Source organism: Pteropus medius, unplaced genomic scaffold (assembly GCF_902729225.1).
Source record: "Pteropus medius unplaced genomic scaffold, Ma_sr-lr_union100, whole genome shotgun sequence".
In the NCBI taxonomy this organism is placed as follows: Eukaryota; Metazoa; Chordata; class Mammalia; order Chiroptera; family Pteropodidae; genus Pteropus; species Pteropus medius.
Window position 1 is genome coordinate 463234 of NW_024344321.1, and position 23584 is coordinate 486817.

Consider the following 23584-nt stretch of genomic DNA (forward strand, 5'->3'; position numbering starts at 1 on the left):
GCCCAGAATTCCAAATGTCTTTTGAGCTTAGAATTAGTTAAATCTCACTCCATTTGCTGCAACTCAATTAGCCTGCACCATATTATCATGACAGCCCTTCAAAAAGTACCAGCAAGCAGTGTGCATTGTTGTTCCCACACATAGCTCTTGCATTAGGAAAGCCATGTGCAGAAAGTTATTGACAGTTAACATATCACTATAAGCAAGTTAACGGTAGATATTGCAAGGCTACTTCAGGTTGACGAAATTGCAAGCATTGAACATCACATTTTTATGCACGGGTTCTTGTTAAAGAAGACAATGAGAAATGCTGAGGCCAATGTTCTCAACAGTGGTTTTTACCACAAACACAGAATTCTTTTCTTGGGATAGTATCTTATAATGTTTCTAGATTTCAAAAAAATGACTTAATAAAATTAGGGCATAATTCTGGCTATTCTTCTCAGTGGTAGTATGGATCAGATAGAGAAATATGCACTAAATTGGTCTTTGGCAAGGCAGGTTGTGCTAATGAGAAAACAGAAAGAGCAATGAAAAGTTTCTTTTGTCTATTAGGACAAAGTTACATCTAAGTTACAGTGTATTTTAATTAACACAGTTTACATTTATCTCTGCTTTATATAAAGAAGTCTTCTCTAAAGTATCTTAAATATCTAACTAGATCATTTGTACTAACCCTGGAGGCAAAGAAGGGCAGTTGAAATTGTATAGAGGAAAGCTATAGATGAAACAATCAGAAAAATCTTAGAAGGCGTGCTCTGGATACAATTTTAAAGGAAAGGCATGGTGCAAACGGGGCAGGGAGTTATGTGAGTTGCTCCTCAGGACACTTGTAACAAGCCTGACATATTATAAACACATTGTCTACAGGAGCCAGGCAGGTGCTGTCACTGAATGAACAGACAGGATGTAAATCAGTAGGGAGGAGCCGAGTCAGTAGAGACCCCCTTCAACAGAGGTGGTAGCTGCTCAACGGTAATTGATCCCTTACGGTCATGGAGACTCAGGGCACCAGTCAACATCTCCTGAATTTTTTTTCATTTTTTTGTCTTTACTGAAATATAATAGACAAATAGTTGCTTTGTAGTTACATTGTACAATTCGATTTTTTTCAATTATAGTTGGCATACAATAATATACCAGTTTCAGCTGTATAGCATAGTGATTAGAGATCCACATAACTCGTAAAGTGATCATCCCACTAAATCTCATGCCCCTCTTCCCCTTATATATTTATTACATTATTAACCATCTTCCTCATGCTACACTCTACATCTCCATGTCTATTCTGCAACTATCTGTTTGTACCTCTTAATCCCTTTGCCTTTTTTTTGTCCCCTCCAGCCCCCCTCCCATCTAGTATCCTTCTAAATATTCTCTGTATCTATGAGTTTATTTCTGAGTTTGTTGTTGTTGTTGTTCCTGCTGTTGTTGTTGATTTTGTTCTTTAGATTCCACATGTATGTGAAATCATGTGCTATTTATCTTTCTCTATCTAACCCATTTCATTCAGTGCAATATCTTCTGGGTCTATCAAGGCAATATCTTTTTCCATCCCCTTCCTTTTAGTCTGTGTGTGTCTTTTAATCTGAAGTGAGTCTCCTGTAGGCAGTATATGTAGTGGTCTTGTTTTCTTATTCATTCAGCCACTCTATCTTTTAGTCGGAGCACTTAATTCTTTTCCATTTGAAGCATTTGTTGATAGGAATATAGTTGTTACCATTCTTAATTCCTGTTTTTGATACATGTTTTATCTTCTTAAAGAATTTCCTCTTAATACTTCTTAAAGAAGTATTACAGGAAATGTTGGTGATGATAAATTTCTTTAGCTTATTTTTGTCTAGGAAGCTCTTTATCTGTCCTTCGACTCAAAATGATAGCTTTGTTGGATAAAGTATCCTTGGTTGTAGACCTTGGTTTTTCATCACGTTGAATATTTTGTGCCAAGCCCTTCTCTCCTGCATAGTTTCTTTTGAGAAATCAACTGCCAGTCTTAAGGGTGCTCCCTTGTAGGTAACTAACTGTTTTTTGCTTGCTGCTTTTAAGATTCTCTCTTTGTATATAACCTTTGGCATTTTAATTATGATGTGTCTTGGTATGGACCTCTTTCAGTTCCTGGGTTTTAGGACTCTCTGAGTTTCCTGGGATTTTATGTCTATTTCCTTCACCAGATTAGGGAAGTTTTCCATCATTATTTCTTCAAATATCTCTTCAACATCTTGTTTCCTTCAGGTACCCCTATGAGACGGATATTTTTACCTTTAATAGTGTCCCATAGGCTCCTTAAATTATTTTTATAGTCTTGGCATCTTTTTTCTTGCCATTCTGATTGAGTGTCCTTGGCTTCCCCATTCTCTATATAGGGCATTTAATCCTCTTCTTTATTTACTTTGTTTATTCCATTTAATATACTTCTCATCTCAGATAATGTGTTCTTCATTTCTGACTGATTCCCTTTTATAATTTCCATTTCCATTTTTGTGTTTTTTATCTCTTTGTTGAAGTTCTCACTGAATTAATCTACACTTCCTATAAGTTCACTGTGCATCTTTATAATCAGTATTTTGATCTCTGCATCTGTTAGATTGCTTGACTCCATTATTTCTGGATCTCTGTTCTGTTCTCTCATATGGTTTCTGCTTCTTTGTTTTCCATTTTTGGCTACCTTTCTGTGTCTGTTTCTATGAACTAAGCAAAGCTCCTAAGTCTCCCGGTCTTATTAGTGTGGATTTGTGTCGTAGGTATCCAGTGGCACAGTTCTGAGAAGGGTTCAGTGGCAGGCCAAATTTAGCCCAAGCCTCTACCCCTCCAGGGCCACCTATTAAGATTCAGGAAGCAATTCACAGATGCTCTGCTTATAGTTGCCTTAAAAAAAAACACATCAGAAACTGAGGCTAGTTGTCTCCAGTGTGAGTCTAGGCACCGCTCAGCAAGGAGCACCTGATTCGCTGAGAATACACCTGGATGTGGCTTGGATGGGGCCAGGAGGTGGGGGAGGCGGAGTTTCAGGGAATCTTCTGGGCATAGCAACCTCTGTTATTGAGTTTTAAGGCATCACAGCTACAGCAGCGCTGTGTCCACGCACCGGGAGCGGGGAGGACTCAACCTAGGAACAATGAATACTGCCCGCACCTCTGTACAGAGCAAATCTCGCTTAAGCCCTCAATCTGACAATTCAGTGTCCCCCTGTAAGTTTCTGGTGACCCCTGCACAGCTGAACCAGCACTGGTGCTCAGAGTGAGCAGGTCCGTCACCGCAAGAGTCTGCTCGTGGACGTGGCTCCTTTAAGAGGCATCGGCCGCTGCCGCTGCAGTAGCCTCCAGCTTACTCAGCCGCTTGAGACCTGGCGGCCAGGTGTCTTTGCTCGTCCTACCTTCTGCTGTTGCAGCGTGATTTCTTAGATTTCTCCCTAGTTGTATGGCTTGTTCATCTAGATCCCAAGCGATTTTTCCTTGCTGTTTGCTCCTTGTTTTTGTCACAACTTTGATTTGGTCGCCAAAGGGATGAACAGAGCCTCTATCATCTAGGCCACTTTTCCCCTCCCTCCTGAATTTTAAAAATAAGAAAGGAATGCAAATCACTGTGTGAACTATCCCAATATGAAAAGTTAAAAAGCAAAACCCAATTTTAAAGTAACACTATGCTTATCAAAACAGGTTTTTGATCACATACATCTTCTGTGACTGCAGTATGTTTTTTACCTCATATAATAGACACTTAAGTACAGGTCCTTCTACCTAGTGTGGCCTTCAGCAACTCAGAAATGACACTACATCTGATTCATTTTTACATCCTCATCACCTATAAAAATAATTTCCATGAAACTACATTTAAAAAAACCATTTGCTTCATAATAAAAGATATTAATGAATTTCAGCAAGAACAGGATTTTATGACACAGTGCTACTAGCTCTGCACTAGGTCCTGACAAGATCTTCACTATGTCCATGTTGAAATAAGGACATCTATGGTGAAATTACTGCATTTCCAGATGACAGGAATAGAGAAAGGTAGTGAAAATGATGTATATTAGTTTTGTTGAAAGGTTATATGATATCACTTGTACGTGGGATATAAACCTAAAAGCAACAAATGAACCGGACAAACAAACAGAGACTCATGGACATGGACAATAGACTAGTGGTTATCAGAGGGTAGGGAGGAGATAGATAGGGTAAAGGGGGTCATATACGTGGTGACAGAAAGAAATCTAACTATGAGAAGTGAACACACAGTGTAAATATACATTTACTGTTGAATTGTACACCTGAAATTTACTGGATTTTGTTAACCATTATGCCACCATAAAAAATTAATTAATTAATTATTTTTTAAAAGAGAAAGGTTTGATGATATAATGTAAAGGTCTAACCCAGTTTTCAAACTTATGAGGTGAACCAGAAATTTAATTTGAGGCCTGTGCTACTGGGCTATGGGTCCCAACTCTGCACTATTTGTTTGTTTGTTTGTTTTAATTTATTTATTTTTTATTATGGTGGCATTGGTTAACAAAATCCAGTAAATTTCAGGTGTACAATTCAACAGTAAGGCATATATGTATTACATTGTGTGTTCATAGCTCATAGTTAGATTTCTTTCTGTCACCAAATATTTGATCCTTTTTATCCCATCTACCGCCCCCCTCACTCCTCACCGCTACCCTCTGGTAAGCACTAATCTATTGCTCACTCTGCACGATTTAAATAACACCACTAGTTTATTCTGTGGCAAATTTTACAAAAGGACTTTTCTTTGGGTGGAAATGGTTATACTATCTATTGTTACTTGACATGAAATGAAGGCATTGGTCAGGCCAAGACTTAACCAAGAGAAAATGAATCCAATACAAGAGGAACAGAAAAAACAAACCTCAAAGATACATAAGAAACCATTATGTACCTTCAGGATTTTGAGCAGCTGGAAACTCAGACTCGAGTTTATGGCACAGGGAGGTGATGAAATGGAGAATGTTCGGGTAAGAGGGAACCCGGAAGATCACTAAAATGAAAGGGACTTGGATCCACCTGTGCAGACAGCCCTCCTGGCTCTGTTTGCTCCGAGCACTGGGCCAGCCCTTCTATACTTCAGTCCCTCAGTGCCTGCCCCAGTGGAGTTATAAACTCTGTGGCCATTCTGCAGCCAGTGTGTAGTTTTCATCAATGGAGACCAGACCCACTGACAGATCTATGCCTGCAATTAGAGTTGGACCACAGGAGCAGCAGTGGTCTGTCGTTGGTATGCAGTGAAATAGCAAATGACAAAACAAGAGGCTCATTGCACAAGTGGGCCATGTGCCAGTCTGTGGGTTCTTTCAGTCCTACAATCAGACCCTTCCTGCTGGGCCCACCCACAGGGGCCGCTATATATCTGGGTCAACCGAACAGGGGAGACCAGCTGCCCCTGAGCCTCCGGACGACCAGCTGGATCTTCTCTCACGGCAGCCACAGCACAGACACTTGGGTAAGACAGTGATCCCCAGGAGCTGGGAAAGGAGGGCCAGATATGTGACAGCCACTGTGGGAGGGCTGAGCTATAGTTAGTGCCCAGCACTTGACAGACTAGAAAGAGCTGAGAGGAAAGGAAATAGAACTTTGGCGAGGTCAGGGGCCCCTGCGGGGTGAGGGAGGAGAGGGCGTGTCTCTACTGGGCTGGGATGCAGGAGATTCCTCTCTTTTTACAGCAAACATGGTTCCAACTCAGCGGGATTCCCGGCTTTGTCTCCTTCTGCTGCTGGGGCTCTTGGGAGTGGTGATTGCATTCCATGGCGTACCGGGTAATCTAACCCCAGCTCAGTGGTTTGAAGTTCAGCACATAAACATGACCAACAGTCAATGCAACATCGCAATGCAGCCGATTAACAAACATCTTAATTCTTCTGGAAGAAAGTGCAAACAATTCAATACTTTCCTCAACACAACGTTTGCTGCTGTAGCTAATGTTTGTACCACCAGAAACGGAACCTGCCATACCAGCCACTATACAAATTGTCATAACAGCTCATTTCGAGTCAGCGTAACCAACTGCAACCTCACAACACCTTCAAAAGGATATTTGAACTGCAGATACAGTCAATCACAGGCACTGAAGTTCTACACTGTTGCCTGTGAATGCAGAACTCGACAAGACAATGCTACCCACATTCAGGTTCCAGTTCACTTGGATTGGATCTTCTAAGTCCTGGTCAAGCTCATGTGCCAAGCCCCACAGTCACAGCTACTGTTACATCTCACCATCTACCCTAGATATCAGCATCCGTCCTCATTGCCAGCTCCCAACCCTCTTTAAACTTTGCTGAGCTGAAGCTCCTGTGTTCCTACAATAAACTACTTTGCAGAATCACTTACAAGTCTCTGTGTGTCTGAGTGGCCTCTCTGCTGTCATGTACATACAGTCTAGTCCAGAGAATTTTTCCCGTTCTATAATATGAGATTAGAAGAAAATACAGAGACAAGAGGATAGGAGGTTCTTGATAAAATGAAGAGATGCAGACATTTCTCTCTGACTTAAGTTGAAAACCTGAGGCTTCAAATGGTATCTGAATATTTCCATCCAAAGAGGTAAATGAGCCCAGCTGAGTAAGTGGGAAGCAAATGTCTTTGATTCTGTCTGATTAATAAATTATACACTATTTTTATAAATGCTAACTTTATGTTATAAAAAAATAAAAGAAAGGAAAAAAAATGCATTATGTGATGAGATAAAAAAAAATTTTAACCTCAGAGATACTTTCTGTAAGGAGTGTATCAGCTCTGCAGCTATTAATGGTTATACTAGAGGTGGATCCAGAGTCTGAGTCAAATGTAGAATGAGATCAATTGTTCAGGTAGTACATGGCAGGTTCTAGTACTGCCTGGGGAAAGGCAGAATCTTCCCTGGCATTAACTATGTCCTGGAGAAGGGGGAAGCTGGTCTTGTGGTGCTGGAAGGGCAAGGAGGAGGCATTGAACTGGGATCTCAACAGGGCGAGGTGGCTCTTGCCCATTCTGGCCTCTACAGCTGTCCCCTAGGGGGAGTCAGTGGCTCATTCACACTCGGGTCAAGAAAGGACACAGGCTCCAGAATTAAAGCATTGCAGAGCCACAGAAAGAAGGGGTAAATCATGAGATCCCCTACCCCATCTTCATTAAGAATCAATAGGAACAGGAAGAGAAAGCCCCTTGAAAATTGTGATCAGTAGCATTCAAGTGATCTTTGGGTGACAGGAGTGGCTGACTCACTCCAGAGCAGAGGTGGCATGTCATTAAATCTGCACTTCTGTTTTTGGCTTGGGAATCCTGATCTTTTTTTTCAAGGCCATCAGACATAGTGTTTCCATTCCAAGTACTACTCACTTGACTTACATCTTGCTCTTATTAGTACTACAGACAGCAACTGCATTTGAGCATCTCCTCTGGAGAAGCCATTAGTGGTTTTGCACCTCCAGGTTTGTTGTTGACTGAACATATTGCACAGGGACCCTAAGTTTAGAAAACTGCCATGCTCAACAGAAGCCAGTGACTTTAGATTAAAAAAAAAAAAGTCATGGCATAAGTATGTTCATTCTTTATATAGACACAGAACAGCAGAAAGTGGAAATTGGACATAGCAAAGATGAAATCGCTGTCTTGTTAGGACATGGTCACTTTAGTCACTCATTCTTAAACTCCTCCCAGTCCAGGACCAGCATCTTCCACACCTCAGATGATCTCTCAGTCTATTCTTCATTCGCCCAGTACATATCAATTGAGCATGTATTGTGTTCCAGGTACTATTCGAGGTACTAATGTTGCACAGTGAACAAAGACAGGTATTTGCTCTTACGGTGCCACATTCTCCTGAGGCTTAGTACTAGCCATATAAGGTTATTTTTCCTAGTGATAAGTTTCAGTAAAAAAAAAATAAGTCAGAAAGCAATACGATGGAAACAGTTTGGATGTGTCATGGAAGCAACAGCAGAGAGTAGTCAGGCAAGATCCCTCAGAGGGAAAAAAAAATCTGAACAAGATGAGAAGCAACTGGGCATGCAGCGACCAAAAGGAGAATCACTCCGGCATAAAGAAGAGCACGTTGAAAAGCCCTAAGATAAACACAGGTTTTGCATGTTGGAAAAATAAAAGTCTAGTCTGGTAGGTCTAGAGCATTAATAAGCATGAGAGTTAATAATGGAGGTGATAAGATTCAAACCTTTCAGAGCTGAAGAGACCTGGGTAGAGAGGGGTTTATAACTGATGATCAAGCAGAGTGTGTAGTGGATTAAAGTGAGGTGAGATTAATTTGGCTGCTGTCCTAAAAATGAATATTTCCTCACCTCTTCCCTGGGATATAGCTTGTTATGGAGTTCAGATCCAGACTCTGTCTCTTCTTGATATCTCTAAAGAATCCTGACCTTCACTGGATCCTTATAACAATATATACTTCTCTAAAATATAGGGATTTTCTTTCTATACCTATGTATTCCATTTTGATTAGATTTGACTAAAAGGATTTGAAACATGGTCATGAAAAGTCCTAACTGAGCAATAGTCCCAACATCCTCCAGAGAATGGTGGAAATCAAAGGTGGAGAAAGGAGCTCTCCACCCTCCTTTAGTGACTGTTCTCCTGCCTGAGCCCCTTGTTCTCCACGAGTGCTCCTCGACTCTACCATACCCTTCCTTTTGTTTCTTGACATAGTACTTTCTTCCTTATCCTAGCTGGAAGAAAGAGGTGGATTGACTAATATATACAACTTATTCTGTATAGGTGTGTTCTAATCTCACATTTACATCATTACTTAGAGTTTTACAGTCGAAAATATAAATATTTAGAGTTTAAATGAGTAAAATTTTAAGTCTTATCTTTTATAACTCTAACACATTTTAAATTCCTCCATAACAACAGTTCATCACTATATGTATTTCCTAGTGCACATGGTCCTAAAGTGGATGCCTAGCCACCAAGTTTCTCATCATTGGTCCCACCAGTGACCCAATGGAGGAAGGGAGTATATACTAGACTCACAGACATCTATAGGTCAGACACAGTCACTTCAGTAAACATCAAGCTCCTACTACAACCTCAGAGCAGAGTGAGACTTTGGGAATGCAGGGATAAAGTCGAGATGACCGCTAGAGCTTCAGGGAAAATAAGAATGACTGAGAGTCCCAGACAGGTCATAGTTGAAGGGGTTATTCTCCTAGTTATAGATATTCACAACAGAAGTGAAACACTCCCTTTTCCTCCCTCTCTTATCCTGAAGCACAGATATTGTGGCAAGACCCTACACAAGTAGTTGGATGGTGAGCCATGATGAAGCACATGAGAAATAATGATTCCGTTGGACAAATCGCCTACAAGAAATAATTTTATGACGTTATTTCAGAAAACACAGTGTGTGTCCATATTTATAATTGTAGTATTGAGTCATGACATGACCTCAACAAAAGGAATAGAATTCTCAGGGCAAGGAGCTGTGAGATTTAGTCCAGATTTTCCACTACCTGGATATGGAGTTTTGGAAGTGTATCCCAACATAGTGTTCTAGATCTACAAATGATGGGTTTGTATTAAATGCTCTTCCAGCCCAGATACTTTTCAGTCCTTCAAGTCTATAAATGAGGAATAATTCTCTGTGTGTAGATGTCTATGTTATTGTAGAGCTGTATATGTGGTATTTGGGGTAAACATTTATAAATTTTGTTTGATTATTTAAATTGGATTTTTCCTATAAGATTTACAAATTTGATAGAAAAGTCGTGACTAATTAAAACTAAATAATTGTGTGTGAATAGTTTACAATTGCTTTAAGACTCCACACTAAAATTTAAATGTATTTTCATTAGGGAAGCTATTTTGGTCTGAAACACAGAACTATGAATTTGGGTGAGATCAAAAACTAACACAAAAGCTTAAGGGAAATACCTAGAAATAAGAGATGGTGAAACAATCTGGGTTAGTGGAATTGTGGAAAACCTGGAGAGATCAGTCACTCATCAAGTGCAAATTTAGCAGATATCCCTGGGACAAGAAGGCCTTTTCTTCTTGCTTTCAACTGCATCTAGTCTAGTAGAAAGGCAAGAGGGCAAACATTGTTTATCTTAACAAGAAGCCATGGATGAGTGGTGATGCGTAGAGTCCCATACTCAGTTTACTCAATCTGTCTCATGGCAATATTTCAGAACAATCCTTTAGGACCAATAGCCAACCTTCTTTCACAAAAAATTATATGGTCAAACATTATAAACAAACCCAAAGCCCTTTCTGCCAACATACTTGTGGAATACCACATGTGAAAACTTTCTATGACCAAATAGTTTCTATTACAATCACCTGGGGAACTTTTCACACTATAGATTCTTGGGCTCTACTACAGATATATTGACAGATGTCTGGATGTGGAGCTCAGGATTTAGCACTTCCAAATCTTTCTTCAGGTGATTCTGACATAACCTGTTCCCAACCTGGCATTTGGGACCTACTTTTATCTGACCCTGACTTCAGAAGGCTATGAAAGAAATTGGTAATGTCTTAGTATTGAGGCCATTCCAAGATGAGAGGAAGTGGAGGTACCATTTGCCTTAGGATCCTAAGATAATATCAGATTTAAACACTTCTAATCCTAGGGTATGCCTTTGTCAACTTGATCTGATCAGCACCTGAGTACATACAACTGACCTACCTGTCACTGAGACATTTTCCCCTTAAATAAAGGGAGAAATGGCTGAAGGTTTTGGCTTAGATGGTCTACATAGACAAAATGCCTCATTGCTATATCACATGTGCCTAGAACATACCTGGCTCCAAGCAGATGTTTAATAAATTTTTTGAATGAATGAAGAGACATAAATTGTATTAATTTTTATTTTTGCATAATAAATTATCACAAACTTATCAGCTTAAAAACAACATACAATTTTTGTGGGCCAGAAATCTAGGCACAGCTTATCTGAGTCCTCTGCTCAGGGTCTCACAAGGCTACAGTCAAGACGTTGGCCAAGCTGTATTCTCATCTACAGGCTCAATTAAGGGAGACTCTATTCCCAAGTTCATTCAGATTGTCGGCAGAATTTATTTCTTTGCAACTGTATGACTGAGAGCCTATTCTCTGGTTGGTTGTTAGCAAGGAGCCACACTCAGCTACTGGATGTCAACAATGTCTTCTCCACAATCCCTGTCACAACATGGCAGCTTAGAAGGGAGACAACCTCACCTTCTCCACACACTCCAAGCCTCTGCCCAATACTATAGAGCAGCAGGAGTAAGAGTCTTCTGTCCCTGATTCCCCTTTACACTCTTAAAATTTAGTGAGGTTTCCAAAGAAATTTTTTGGGTTATATCTATTTATATTTACCATATTATAAACTTAACACTGAGAAAACTTTTAATATTTACTCATTAATTCATTTTAAAATAACAATCACAAACCCATCGATTATTGACATCGATATCATATTTTTTAATAATATTTTTATTTTTCAAGTACAGTTGACATACACTATTATATTACCTTTAGGTGTACAAAATGGTAATTAGACATTTATATGACTTACAAAGTGATCACCCCAATAAATCTAGTACCCATCTGGCACCAGACATAGCTATTACAATATTATTGACTATATCCCTAATGCTATACTTTACATCCCCATGATTATTTTGTAACTACCAATTTGTACTTCTTAATCCCTTCTCCTTTTCACCCACCCCCTCAAGCCCCCTCCCATCTGGCAATCATCAAAATGTTTTCTGTATCTATGAGTTTGTTTCTGTTTTGTTTGTGTATTTTGTTTTTTAGAGTCCACACATAAGTGAAATCATATGGCATTTGTTTGTTGCTCTCTGACTTACTCCATTTGGCACAATACCCTCTAAATCTATCTATGTTGTTACAGATGGCAAGATTTCATTCTTTCTTATGACTGAGTAATATTCCATTCTGTATATGTATCACCTCTTCTTTAGTCATTCATCAATTGATGGACACCCAGGTTGCCTCCATACTTTGGCTATTGTAAATAAAGCTGCAATGCACATATGGATTTACATGTCCCTTTGAAGTAGTATTTTGGGTTTGTTTGGGTTTTTTTTTTTTTCAGATAAACATTCCTTCTTTGTCTCTTGTTATAGCCTTTGTTTTAAAGTCTACTTCGTCCAGTATAAGTATTGCTACCATAGCTTTTTTGGTTGGTTGGTTTCTATTTTCATGAAATATCTTTTTCCAACTCTTTATGTTCAGTTTCTGTGTGTCTCTCGATCTGAAGTGAGTCTCTTGTAGGCAGCATATGTAAGGGTCTTGCTTTCTTATCCATTCAGCCACCTTATCTTTTGATTGGAGCATTTAATCTATTTACATTTAAAGTAATTGTTGATAGGTATATAGTTACTGTCATTTTATTATTTATATTTTTTATCCTTTTTTCCTTCTTCTTAAAAAAGTCTCTCTAAGATTTCTTGTAGAAATCTAGGGGAAACATTGCAGAGTGAGAGACGTCCCCAGATCTCTTCCCTTGAAACAACAATAAGCTGAACATCTAAACCTCAACAAAAAACACCCAAACTGCACACCAGCACGTCTGAGTGTGGGATTTGCACATAAGAGCTATCACAGGTCAGAATCCTGGGTGTCAGGCAGTGGACTGGGAGTAATAAAAAAGCTGCATTTCACAACCAACAGAGCTCCCTGCAGAAGGAGGGGTAGGGGAGGAAGAGCAGCAAGTTCATGGGGCGAATTCCCTGAACATTCTTGCCTGGGATAGCTGTGAACTCCCCGCGGCCAGCTGGCTGCAGGGCCCAGTCATCAGGGCAGAAAGCAGAGAAGCAGGACTGGAATGCAGAGGAACAACAGCTGATTTTTGCTTGCCGTGGTTGCAAAACCGAGGCTGAGTCACAGCCCCCAAACCCCAAACCAGAGGGCTCCGGCCCCCATACCTTCTGAAACTGATCACCACGGAGCCCCAGGGGAATCTGAGGAAATGCTGCCAAAACTGTCGCTGACACTGACAAGGACTGAAACTGAGAGTAGCAAATGTGATTAAATATCTACAAGAAAATTTAAAAAGCGTTTTTAAGACTTTATATAAAGCAGGGATCCAAGAGGCTTAGACTCCACCTACTGGAAACCAAAAGAAAAGCACCTTCTTTGCAACAGGCTAAAGAGAAACCTTTATATAATAAATCTTCTTTCTGGAAAAACAGTAGAATACACTTCCATTAATGCCCAGGTGGAGAAATAGTCCATTAAACACCATAAACAACCAAGGTGACAAGGCATCTCAGAAAGAAAGAGAAAAATCTCCAGAAAATAAGCTTACAGACATAGAAACATGTGACGTAAATGACAGAGAATTCAGGATGGTATTTCAATAATCACCCTAAATACAAATGAATCGAACTCACCAATAAAGAGGCACAGAGTTGCAGAATGGATCAAAAAACAAAACCCAACCATATACTGCCTTCAGGAGACACATCTTTGCTCCAAAGACAAATATATAGACTCAAAGTGAAAGGGCGGAAAATGATATTTCAAGCAAATGGCATTCAGACAAAAGTGAGAGTAGCGGTACTAACATCAGACGAAATAGACTTCAAAATAAAAAAGATAAAGAAAGATAATGATAAAGGGAATCATGCACCGAGAAGACATAACACTTACTAATATCTATGATTCAATCAGGGAGCCTTGAAATATGTAAAGCAATTACTAACAGAACTAAAGGGAGAAACAGACAAAAACACTACCATAGTAGGAGACCTAAAAGCCCCGCTGTCGGATATGGACAGATCATCCAAACAGAAAATCAATAAGGAAATAACATCCTTAAAAGACACATTAGACCAACTGGACATAATTGACATTTACAGAGCCTTCCATCCAAAAACAGCTGCTCATACATTCTTCTCTAGTGCATATGGAACATTCTCAAGAATTGACCACATACTGGGACACAGAGATAGCCTCAACAAATATAAGAAGGTTGAAATTATACCAACCATATTCCCTGATCGTAATGCTTCGAAACTAAAGATCAACTGCAGAAAGAAATCAGGAAGAACCACAAATATATGGCGATTAAACAACATGCTATTGAAGAATAACTGGGTGAGAGAAGAAATAAAAAGAGAGATCAAGAGATACATAGAAACAAATGATAATGATTTGTACAACATATCAAAAATTTTGAGACACGGCAAAAGTGGGCATAAGAAGAAAGTTCATATCATTACAGGCCTATCTCCAAAAACAAGAATGAGCCCAAATAAACGACCTAATGTTTCATCTTAAAAAACTAGAAAAGGAAGAACAAACGAAGCCTAAAGTCAGAAGAAGGAAAGAAATAATCAAAATTAGAGCAGAAATAAATGAAATTGAAAACAAAACAAAACAAAAAGATAGAAAAAATAAATGCAACGAAGAGCTGGTTCTTTGAGAAGGTTAATAAAATTGACAAACCCCTGGCTAGACTCACTAAAGGAAAAAGAGAAAGGACACAAACAAAATCAGAGATGAAAGTGGGGAAATTATGACTGACATTGCAGAAATACAAAGGATCATACAAGAATACTATGAAAAAGTATATAACACCAAATTTAATAACCTAGACAAAATGGACCAGTACTTAGAAAAATACAACCTTCCTGGACTGAATCAAAAAGAACTGGAAAATCTAAATAGACCGATCAGCAGTATGGAAATTGAAACAATCATCAAAAACCTACCAAAAAGTAAAAATCCAGGACCACATGGCTTCACCAGTGAATTCTACCAAACATTCAAAGACGATTTAATACCTATTCTCCTCAAACTCTTCCAAAAAATCGAAGAGGAAGCAATACTTCCCAACACATTTTGTGAGGCCAATATTACTCTGATACCAAAATCTGGTAAAGATAACACCAAAAAAGAAAACTACGGGCCAATATCTCTTATGAACACAGATGCAAAACTCCTGAATAAGATACTAGCGAACCAAATACAGTAACATATTAAAAAGATTATACACCATGATCAAGTGGGCTTCATCCCAGAGGCACAGGGTTCAACATACGCAAATCAATTAATGTGATACACCACATAAACAAATTTAAAAATAAGAATCATATGATCATATCAGTAGTTGCAGAAAAAGCCTTCAACAAGATACAGCATCCATTTATGATCAAAACACTTAACGAAATCGGTATAGAAGGAAAGTACCTTAACATGATAAAGGCCATCTATAACAAACCCTCAGCCAACGTTAAACTTCATGGCGAAAAACTAAAAACCTTCCAAGATCAGGAACAAAGCAAGGCTATCCACTACCACCACTCTTATTTAATATAATATTAGAGGTCCTAGCGAGTGCAATCAGACAAGGGAAAGATATAAAAGGCATTCAAATAGGAAATGAAGAAGTCAAACTGTCACTATTTGCAGATGACATGATTCTCTATTTAGAAAACCCTGAAGACTCCACAAGAACACTACTAGAAACAAGAAGCAAATACAGTAAAGTCTCTGGATACAAAATCAACATTCGAAAATCCATAGCATTCCTATACTGTAATAATGAGGTATCAGAAAAAAAAAGTGGAAAAAATAATTTCTTTTGCAATTGCAACGAAAAGAATCAAATATCTAGGATTAAATTTAATGAAACAACTGAAGGACCTACATAATGAAAACTATAAGACCTTATTAAAAGAAATCGAAGAAGATACAAAGAAATGAAAAGATATTCCATGTTTTGGGATTGGAAAAATCAACATAGTTAAAATGACCATACTACCTAAAGCATTATACAGATTCAATGCAATCCCCATCAAAATCCCATCAGCATTTTTTAAAGAAATAAAACAAAAAATCATCAGATTTGTATAGAAGTACAGAAGACCCCAGATTGCCAAAGCCATCCTGAGAAAAAAGATGAGGCTGGAGGTATCACTCTGCTCGACTTCAAATTATACTACGAAGTGACAATAATCAAAACGGCAATGGTATTGGTAGTAAAACAGACACACGGACCAGTGGAACAGAACTGAGAGTCCAGAAGTAAACCCATATTTATATGGGCAAATAATTTTCAACAAAGAAGCCAAAAACATACAATAGAGAAAGGAAAGCCTTTTCAATAAATGGTACTGGGAAAACTGGAAGGCCACCTGCAAAAGAATGAAATTAGACTGTCGTCTGTCACCACACAACAAAATTAACTCAAAATAGATTAAAGACCTGAATATAAGACCTGAAACAATAAAATGCATAGAAAAAAACATAGAAACAAAACTCAAGGACCTCGGACTAAAGAGGATTTTATCAATTTGACCTCAAAGGCAAGGGAAGTAAAAGCTAAAATAAATGAATGGGAGTACATCAAACTAAAAAGCTTTTGCTCAGCAAAAGAAACTGTCAACAAGGTAAACAGACAACCATCCAAATGGGAAAATATATTTGCAAGCAACGCCTCTGATAATGGCCTAATATCCAAAATATACAAAGAACTCATACGAGTCAATAACAACAGAAAAACGAATGATCCAATCAAAAAATAGGCAGAGGACCTGAACAGACACTTCTCCCTAGAGGACATACAAACGGTCAACAAATATATGAAAAGATGCTCAACATCACTAGCCATTAGGGAAATGCAAATAAAAACCACAATGAGATACCATCTCGCACCTATTAGAATAGCTATAATCAACAGGACAAGTAATAACAAATGTTAGAGAAGATGCGGAGAAAAAAAAACCCTTATTCACTGCTGGTGGGACTAAAAATTGGTACAGCCACTATGGAAAACAGTACGGAGTTTCTACAAATAACTAAGAATTGATCTATCATATGATCCAGCAATCCCTCTACTGGATATTTACCCCAAAGACTTGAAAACCCATATCTGAAAAGATATTTGCACACTGATATCTATATCAGCATTATTCACAGTGGCTAGGACATGAAAGTGTCCTACAATAGATGATTGGCTAAAGAAGCTGTGGTACCTATATACAATGGAATATTACTCAGCTATAAGAAGAGATGAAATACTGCCATTTGCAACAACGTGGATGGACCTTGAGATAATTATGCTAAGCAAAATAAGCCAGACAGAAAAAGTTGAAAATCACATGATATCACATATATGTGGGATATAAACCTAAAAGCATCAAATGAGCAGGACAGACAGAGACTTATGAACATGGACTATAAGCTAGTGGTTATCAGAGGTCCATAGACTAGTGATTACTAGTAGAGTAGGGGAAGAGGGAGGAGGTAGACGGAGTAAAGGGGGTCAAATAGGGTTTGGGGGAGGGCGAAATAGGTAAAGGGGATCAAATATATGGTAGCTGAAGGAAACTGGATTTTGGGCGGTAAACACACAATAGAATATATTGATGTCAAATGACAATGTACACCTGAAAATTATATGATTGTATTAACCAATGTTACCCCAATAAACTTAATTAAAAATTTAAAAAAAAAAGATTTCTTATAATGCTGAACTTCTTGTATTGATGAACTTCTTTAGCTTTTTCTTATCTGAGAAGTTCTTTATTTGTCCTTTGATTCTAAATGACAGCTTTGCTTGGTAGAGTAATCTTGGTTGTAGGTACTTGATTTTCATCACTTTGAATAGTTCATGCGAATCCCTTCTGCCTGCAAAGTTTCTATTGAGAAATCAGCTGTCAGTCTTATGGGTGCTTCCTTGTAGGTAACTAACTACTTTTCTCGCTGCTTTTCAGATTCTCTCTTTGTATTTAACCTTCGGCATTTTAATTATAATGTGTCTTTGTGTGGGCCTCTCTGGGTTCATCTTGTTCGAGACTCTCTGCGTTTTCTGGTCTATTTCCTTTGCCAGGTTAGGAAAGTTTTCCATCATTATTTCTTGAAATAGGTTTTCAATTCCTTGCTCTCTCTCTTCCACTTCTAGTGCCCCTATGATATGAATGTTGGTATGCTTGATGTTGTCCCAGAGTCCCCTCAAACTATCCTCATTTTTTAGATTATTTTTTTTCTTATAATGCTGAACTTAGGTAGGGCTGTACGTCTCCTGGTCCTAGTATAGCGGCCTTATGTAGTAGGTGTCCTATGGGACCCAGTGGCGCAGTCTCTCTGGTCACCTGAGCCCAGTGCTCCAGATGTGTCTCTTATATGGGTGTGTGTGCCCTCCTGATAGAGTTGAGCCTTGGTTGCTGTTTGCAACCAAGAAATTGACCCCCAGACTGATTGGTTGTGAGGACTAGCTGGTGAGCGGCTGACCCTACAGGGCATGATTCACTTTAGCAGGGCTCTGATGCCTATCCGTTCTGCCCTTTGGGTGTGTTGTCTTCAGATGCAGCCCTGGTTGTTGCTCTAGATGGGTCCAAAGCTAGCCACCAGGCATGCGGCCCTAAGGCCTCCTGGCAGGGATCCCATCACAGCCCAAGTTCAAATACAGCCTGTGGCAGGACCGTGGTAAGAGTCACCAAGCAAGTTGGATGGGGTACAGTCTCAGGGAATCACCAGAGCAGGGCCAGTGGTGTTAGCCAGGTTGATAGAGACACAGACATGGCAGCTGCCTGTGTCTGCATGCTGGGAATAGGGAGGGCTCAATAAAGGAACAATAGAGTTGGTCAGTATTTCCGTCTGGGAGAAAGCTGCTCCTCCAGAACTCACCCTGAAGCCGAACAATTCAGCTCCTCCTCGTATGTGCCTGGCACCTTTCAAGCTGCTGCCCCAGTGCTGGAGCTCAGAGTAAGTGAGTCCTTTAGCGATAAATTGGTGGGCAGACTCTTTAAGTAAAATACCTGTGACTCCAGTGGCCCTCCAACTCACTCAGCCACAATCTTCTCTGGGTTTCACAGCAATAAGTTGTGGGGACTTCTTCTGACACTGAAATCCTGGGCTGGGGAGCTTTGTTTGGGGCTTGGACTCCTCTCTCCTCCAGGGGGGCTTCTGCAGCCAAGATATCCCACCTGATTTTTAACTGCCTTACACAGGTGCGAGACAAGACTGTTCTGCATCTCTGCCCCTTCTACCAGTCTCAAGGTGGCCTCTTCTGTATGTCTCCAGTTGTAGGACTTCTGTTCAACTAGATTTCAGGCTATTCCTAATGATAACTGTTCTATAGTTTAGTTGTAATTTTGATGTGGTTGTGAGAGGAGGCAAACACAGCATTTACCTACTCTACCATCTTGACCAGAAGCCCTTGATACCATATTTTTATTTTTAAAAAATCCAATTTTCCAAAGCAAAAATTAATATGAAGAATGGCGTTGTTTTACATTTTGGAAAATTCTTTAATGCCTGGCTTAAAAATAGACAGCTGGATTGTCATATCTGTTTTTTCATTCAATCTATTGCATAATGTTATTTTGTTGAATTGTATAAAGAAAATTCAGCCTCCCACAGATACATAGTTATATTGATTAGGACCTCAAAGTCACCCCAAAAGGGTTTAGGAGACCATCAGGGTCTTTGGATCATACTTCAACAACTGTTTTACTAGAGTTCAAGTGGTATACTTCATACTATCGTAAACACCCAGAAAGAAACACACATATTAAGGATAAATAGGGGAGGCTAACAAACATCAAGTGTCTGTGCTGTGGTAAAACTACTTAACTCAGGTGCTCAGAAGTATCATGTAACAGTTACATATATTTATGCATATATAATCAATTAAATAACAAAAAATAATTTTATTACTTGTGTTTATAAACAACTTTCACATGAAGGAAGAATGACAAAGGTCTTTGTGGGTATAAAAAGTAGAAAACCATTAGAATGAAAACTAGTTCATCTCTCACATACTATAAATATATTCTATTAAGGAAACATTATTACCTAGGAAGAAAACCTGATAAAGCAGTTTCTTCAGCCTAAATGTTATACCCTTTTTAGAGATGAGAATCAGAGGCAACCTGAATGGCTAGAACTTACCTTAAACCTACTGTGCATGCTGCCTCCCTCTGAGAAGCAGCCCACACTGAAGGAAAACACTCAAGCTTTGAGACAGACACTTGAGGTTCTGCTACTACCTACTATTTTGTCACTATCTGGGCCTTAGTATAATCTCTAAAATGCAGATCATCATTCCAGCTCTATATACTACTGTGAGAGTCAAATGAGTCCATTTAAATAAATTGTTTTACAAATGGAAACTTTGAATTTGCTCTAGAATATGATCACTGCAAATATAAAAATAAGTTAGTTGTCCATCCTGGCATCTTAGTTTGTCCACCATATATAAAAGAGTTTTTTTTTATTCCTCTCCAGTATTAAAAGACCAAAGCTTGATCCAACTGATATTGACTTCCCAGTTCCTATTACAAGAAAAAATAACTAGTAGTGCCAAAAAAGTTCACTTTCCCCAGGCTTCATTAGGTCCAGTGACACCGGGTGCATCTAGAAGAGTTTTTTATTAATAACCACAGCTCCCCACACTGTACACTCATGCAGTAGCTTGAGAACATCTGGTCCTAGGAAGCCTGAGGGTACATAGAGTGACTTATCAACAGCACATACATTATAGATAAATACCTAAGACTTGATGTTGCTGCTTCGTTTCAGTATATTCATTCCAGCTTGTTTATACTAGTAAAAATTTGGAAATAAACAGGATATCCTGAATATGGGACTCGTTAAAATACAATAGTATATCTTTACAACAGACTGCTATGCAGCCATTACATAGAATAAGGTACACTCTTGCTACTGGCGTGGAATATGTCCAGAATATATTGTTCGTGAGAAAGAGATAATGGTGTAGAACGCTGTGTATAAAATGTTACTATTTGGGGGTGGGGGAGAGAGAGATAAACACACGCATCTATATACACACATCAACAAGCTTATGCGTGTAACATATATAGATATATAAAGACTATAAAAGGATATAAAAAAACTGAATAATTATGGCACCTGGAAAAGAAAATCAGGACCGAATAGACAAGGACCCGAGGAAGATATTCTTTTCACTAGATTTGCTCTCTTAATGTTTGGATTTATGTCTGCCATATGTAAAGGTAAAAGTCAGGGTACTTCACTATAGCCCTTTCTCTCAGGGTCCCTGGTAATAGAAAGTTCAAACGATGAAGTTATGAAATAAAACTTAAAACTATCGTGGAGATGGAGTATAAAGTTGACCTCGGAAACCCCCACCCCTCTCCCCACAACAAAGAAGCAGAATGCTGCAGACACCTCCTCCTTCCTAGCCCTGCCCTCTTTCCACACATCCAGCCACCTTCGTAATGTGGGTTCATGGTACGCAGTAAGCACCCATTAGTTGAAGCCCATTTGTTATTTTCCTGTGGTTTTCCTCAGTGACTAAAAGGGGCTTTTGAAGTTTCGAAGGCATCTCTGAGGAGAATCAAGAAGTAATGTTCTAATCTCTCTCGGCCCGGAGGATCAGGCCGGCGCAGCGCCCCCTGCCGGCCAGGACCGCGGCCACCGCGGAAAGGGGCCTGAGCGAGAGAAGGCGCTGAGAGTGAGAAGGGGGTCTCCCCGGCTCTGCGCCACGTCCCTTCTTGCAGTACCACGTTCCGGGCTGTGTCCGCAAGATTGGGGGTTGTTGCTATGAAGGAAGCGGGAGGCCCTTCAGACTCCTCCCTGGGAGCTCGTGACCCGCCTCCGCTGTGATGGAGCCTCTGGGGGTAAAGGGAACTGAAGAAAACCACTGCAGGACGGGTCCATAGGGGCTCAAGGTCAGCGCCATGGGAGTTTTATCATAGCGGCCCAAGAGCCCGGAGACTATCATCCAGGGTGAGAGCACTCCTTTCCCGAATAGATATCCCCCAGCCCATCAGCACCGCGCACGCACGCACCGACTCTCTGGGCCCTCGTCCTCCCTCATTCATGTCCAGAAAGAAGTCAGGAGTCCGGGAGAGAGCGGAGAACCAGACCAAAAAACTGGCCTAGCTGAAGCCCGGCGCGAGCCCAGCGCAAGATTTCGCATTAGCTCCTATCCTCTGCTGGCGGAAAGGAGCATTTACACATGGCGGTCATGGAGATTCGCCAAGGACGGCCAGCTCCTTCTCCGCTTGGCCACCAAGAGGCCTCAGCCGTGGGAGAGGCTGTGAGAAAGGAAGTCGGTTGGGGTCAGCAAGGGGTGCAGATTCAGGAGAGGTAACATTAGAAGAATGAACTGAAATTCCTCACAGATAAAGAAGGGTTAGATCACCAGCAGGGGTTAGATCACGGGAGAACGGTGTGACTACACCAGCCCCCATTAGGCCTCATGGATGACTAGGATAGAGAATCAGTAACACAAGCAACTGGTAAGGCCTGGCCTGGAGCCCAAATCAGTCAGTGACCTTGACATCTCAGGAATCTTGTGTCATGGCAATTGGGCGCTTGATTTGGGGAGCCTTACTCAGCACATATTTCTTGAGTACCTATATGGCAAGCACTGTTAGAGATATATGAGAGTTATCAGAATACAACAGACTCCTCCTTCCACCCCCCCAAAAAAGACAGACATTAGACGTAATAAATATGTGATTTGTATAGATTTTTAAGGTGATAAGCTCCGTGGGGAAAATATAGCAGGAAGGAGAATGTGGGGAACTATAGGTAGCATTTTTAAATAGGGTAAAGTAAGCCTCCTTGGTTAGGTGGTATTTAAGCAAAGACTCAAAGGTGGTATGGTAGTTAGTCTTGCATATATCTAGGAGGAATGTCTTAAAGGGAGAATGCGTCTGTGTCTTTCAGGACAGCAAAGAGGCCAGATACTTATAGAAAAGGAAGTAAGAAGGAGAATAAATGGCAGGAGATTTGCTTCAAAAGGTAAGGATGTGGGAGGACAGATCATTTAAGAGTATAAGGACTTTTGTAAGGATTCTAGCTTTTATTCAGAGTGAAATGAAGAGGCACTAGAGGGTTCTGAGCAGAGTTACATGATCTGAGATATGTTTTGACAGGATTACTTGGGGTGATGTGTGTGAGGTCAAAGGCAGAAGCAGGGAATCCAGGTCCAAAACTTGTACATAGTAATCCCAATGGGAGGAAATGCTCTCTCAGATTAGGTGATCAGCTCTTTTTTTTTTAATATTAATACATGATTAAATAAATAAATAAATAAATAAATAAATAAATAAATAAATAAATAAATGGGGGAGAACAGACAAATCTCCCATACAAAAGAATTCTGCCCCTCAAAGAGGCGAAGCATAACTCCCTACCCCTTAAATACAGGCTGCACATACTGATTTCCTTCCAAAGAGAAAAGTATGGATAATGGGAAGAGGGAAAAAGCATAACTTTACAGGAGGGTAACCCTGACACTATCTCAGGCATGTGATGAAGTTTCATGTCACCAGTGATAATCATCAGTGATGAGTTACATGGATTTCACATTCCCTTGCAATTATATGATGAGAATGACACTTTACCTCCGCAGTCTTCTTCTCTAAGTCTAGTTTGAAATCTGTCAAATCTATTGGAAACTTTATTCTCTCCCTGGTCCAAGTCCTCTATAACTCAGCTAATCCAAGTGTGGTCACCTGTGAGCTTATTAGCAATACAGAATCTCAGGCCTATCCCCAATGTACCAGTCAGGGTTTCCAGAGAAACAATCAATATAACATGAGTGTATAAAAAGAATCATTATAAGGAATTAGTTCATGTAAATATGAAGGCTGGCAAGTCCAAATCTGCAATGTGGGCC

At 39.8% G+C, this 23584-nt stretch overlaps 1 protein-coding gene across 1 annotated transcript; it reads left to right on the forward strand.

Annotated features, from left to right (window-relative positions):
• The first annotated feature begins 5405 nt into the window (after positions 1-5405).
• Positions 5406-6314, forward strand: RNASE2 (ribonuclease A family member 2). The gene is made up of 2 exons (XM_039869894.1): positions 5406-5460; positions 5681-6314. Exon 2 carries the CDS (start codon positions 5686-5688, stop codon positions 6172-6174), a length of 489 nt encoding a protein of 162 aa, XP_039725828.1. The 5' UTR covers positions 5406-5460; positions 5681-5685; the 3' UTR covers positions 6175-6314.
• The last annotated feature ends 17270 nt before the right edge of the window (positions 6315-23584 follow it).

Bases quoted from the DNA above. Each gene is read 5' to 3' on its own strand.
- RNASE2 (XM_039869894.1), top strand. From the start codon at position 5,686: ATGGTTCCAACTCAGCGGGATTCCCGGCTTTGTCTCCTTCTGCTGCTG.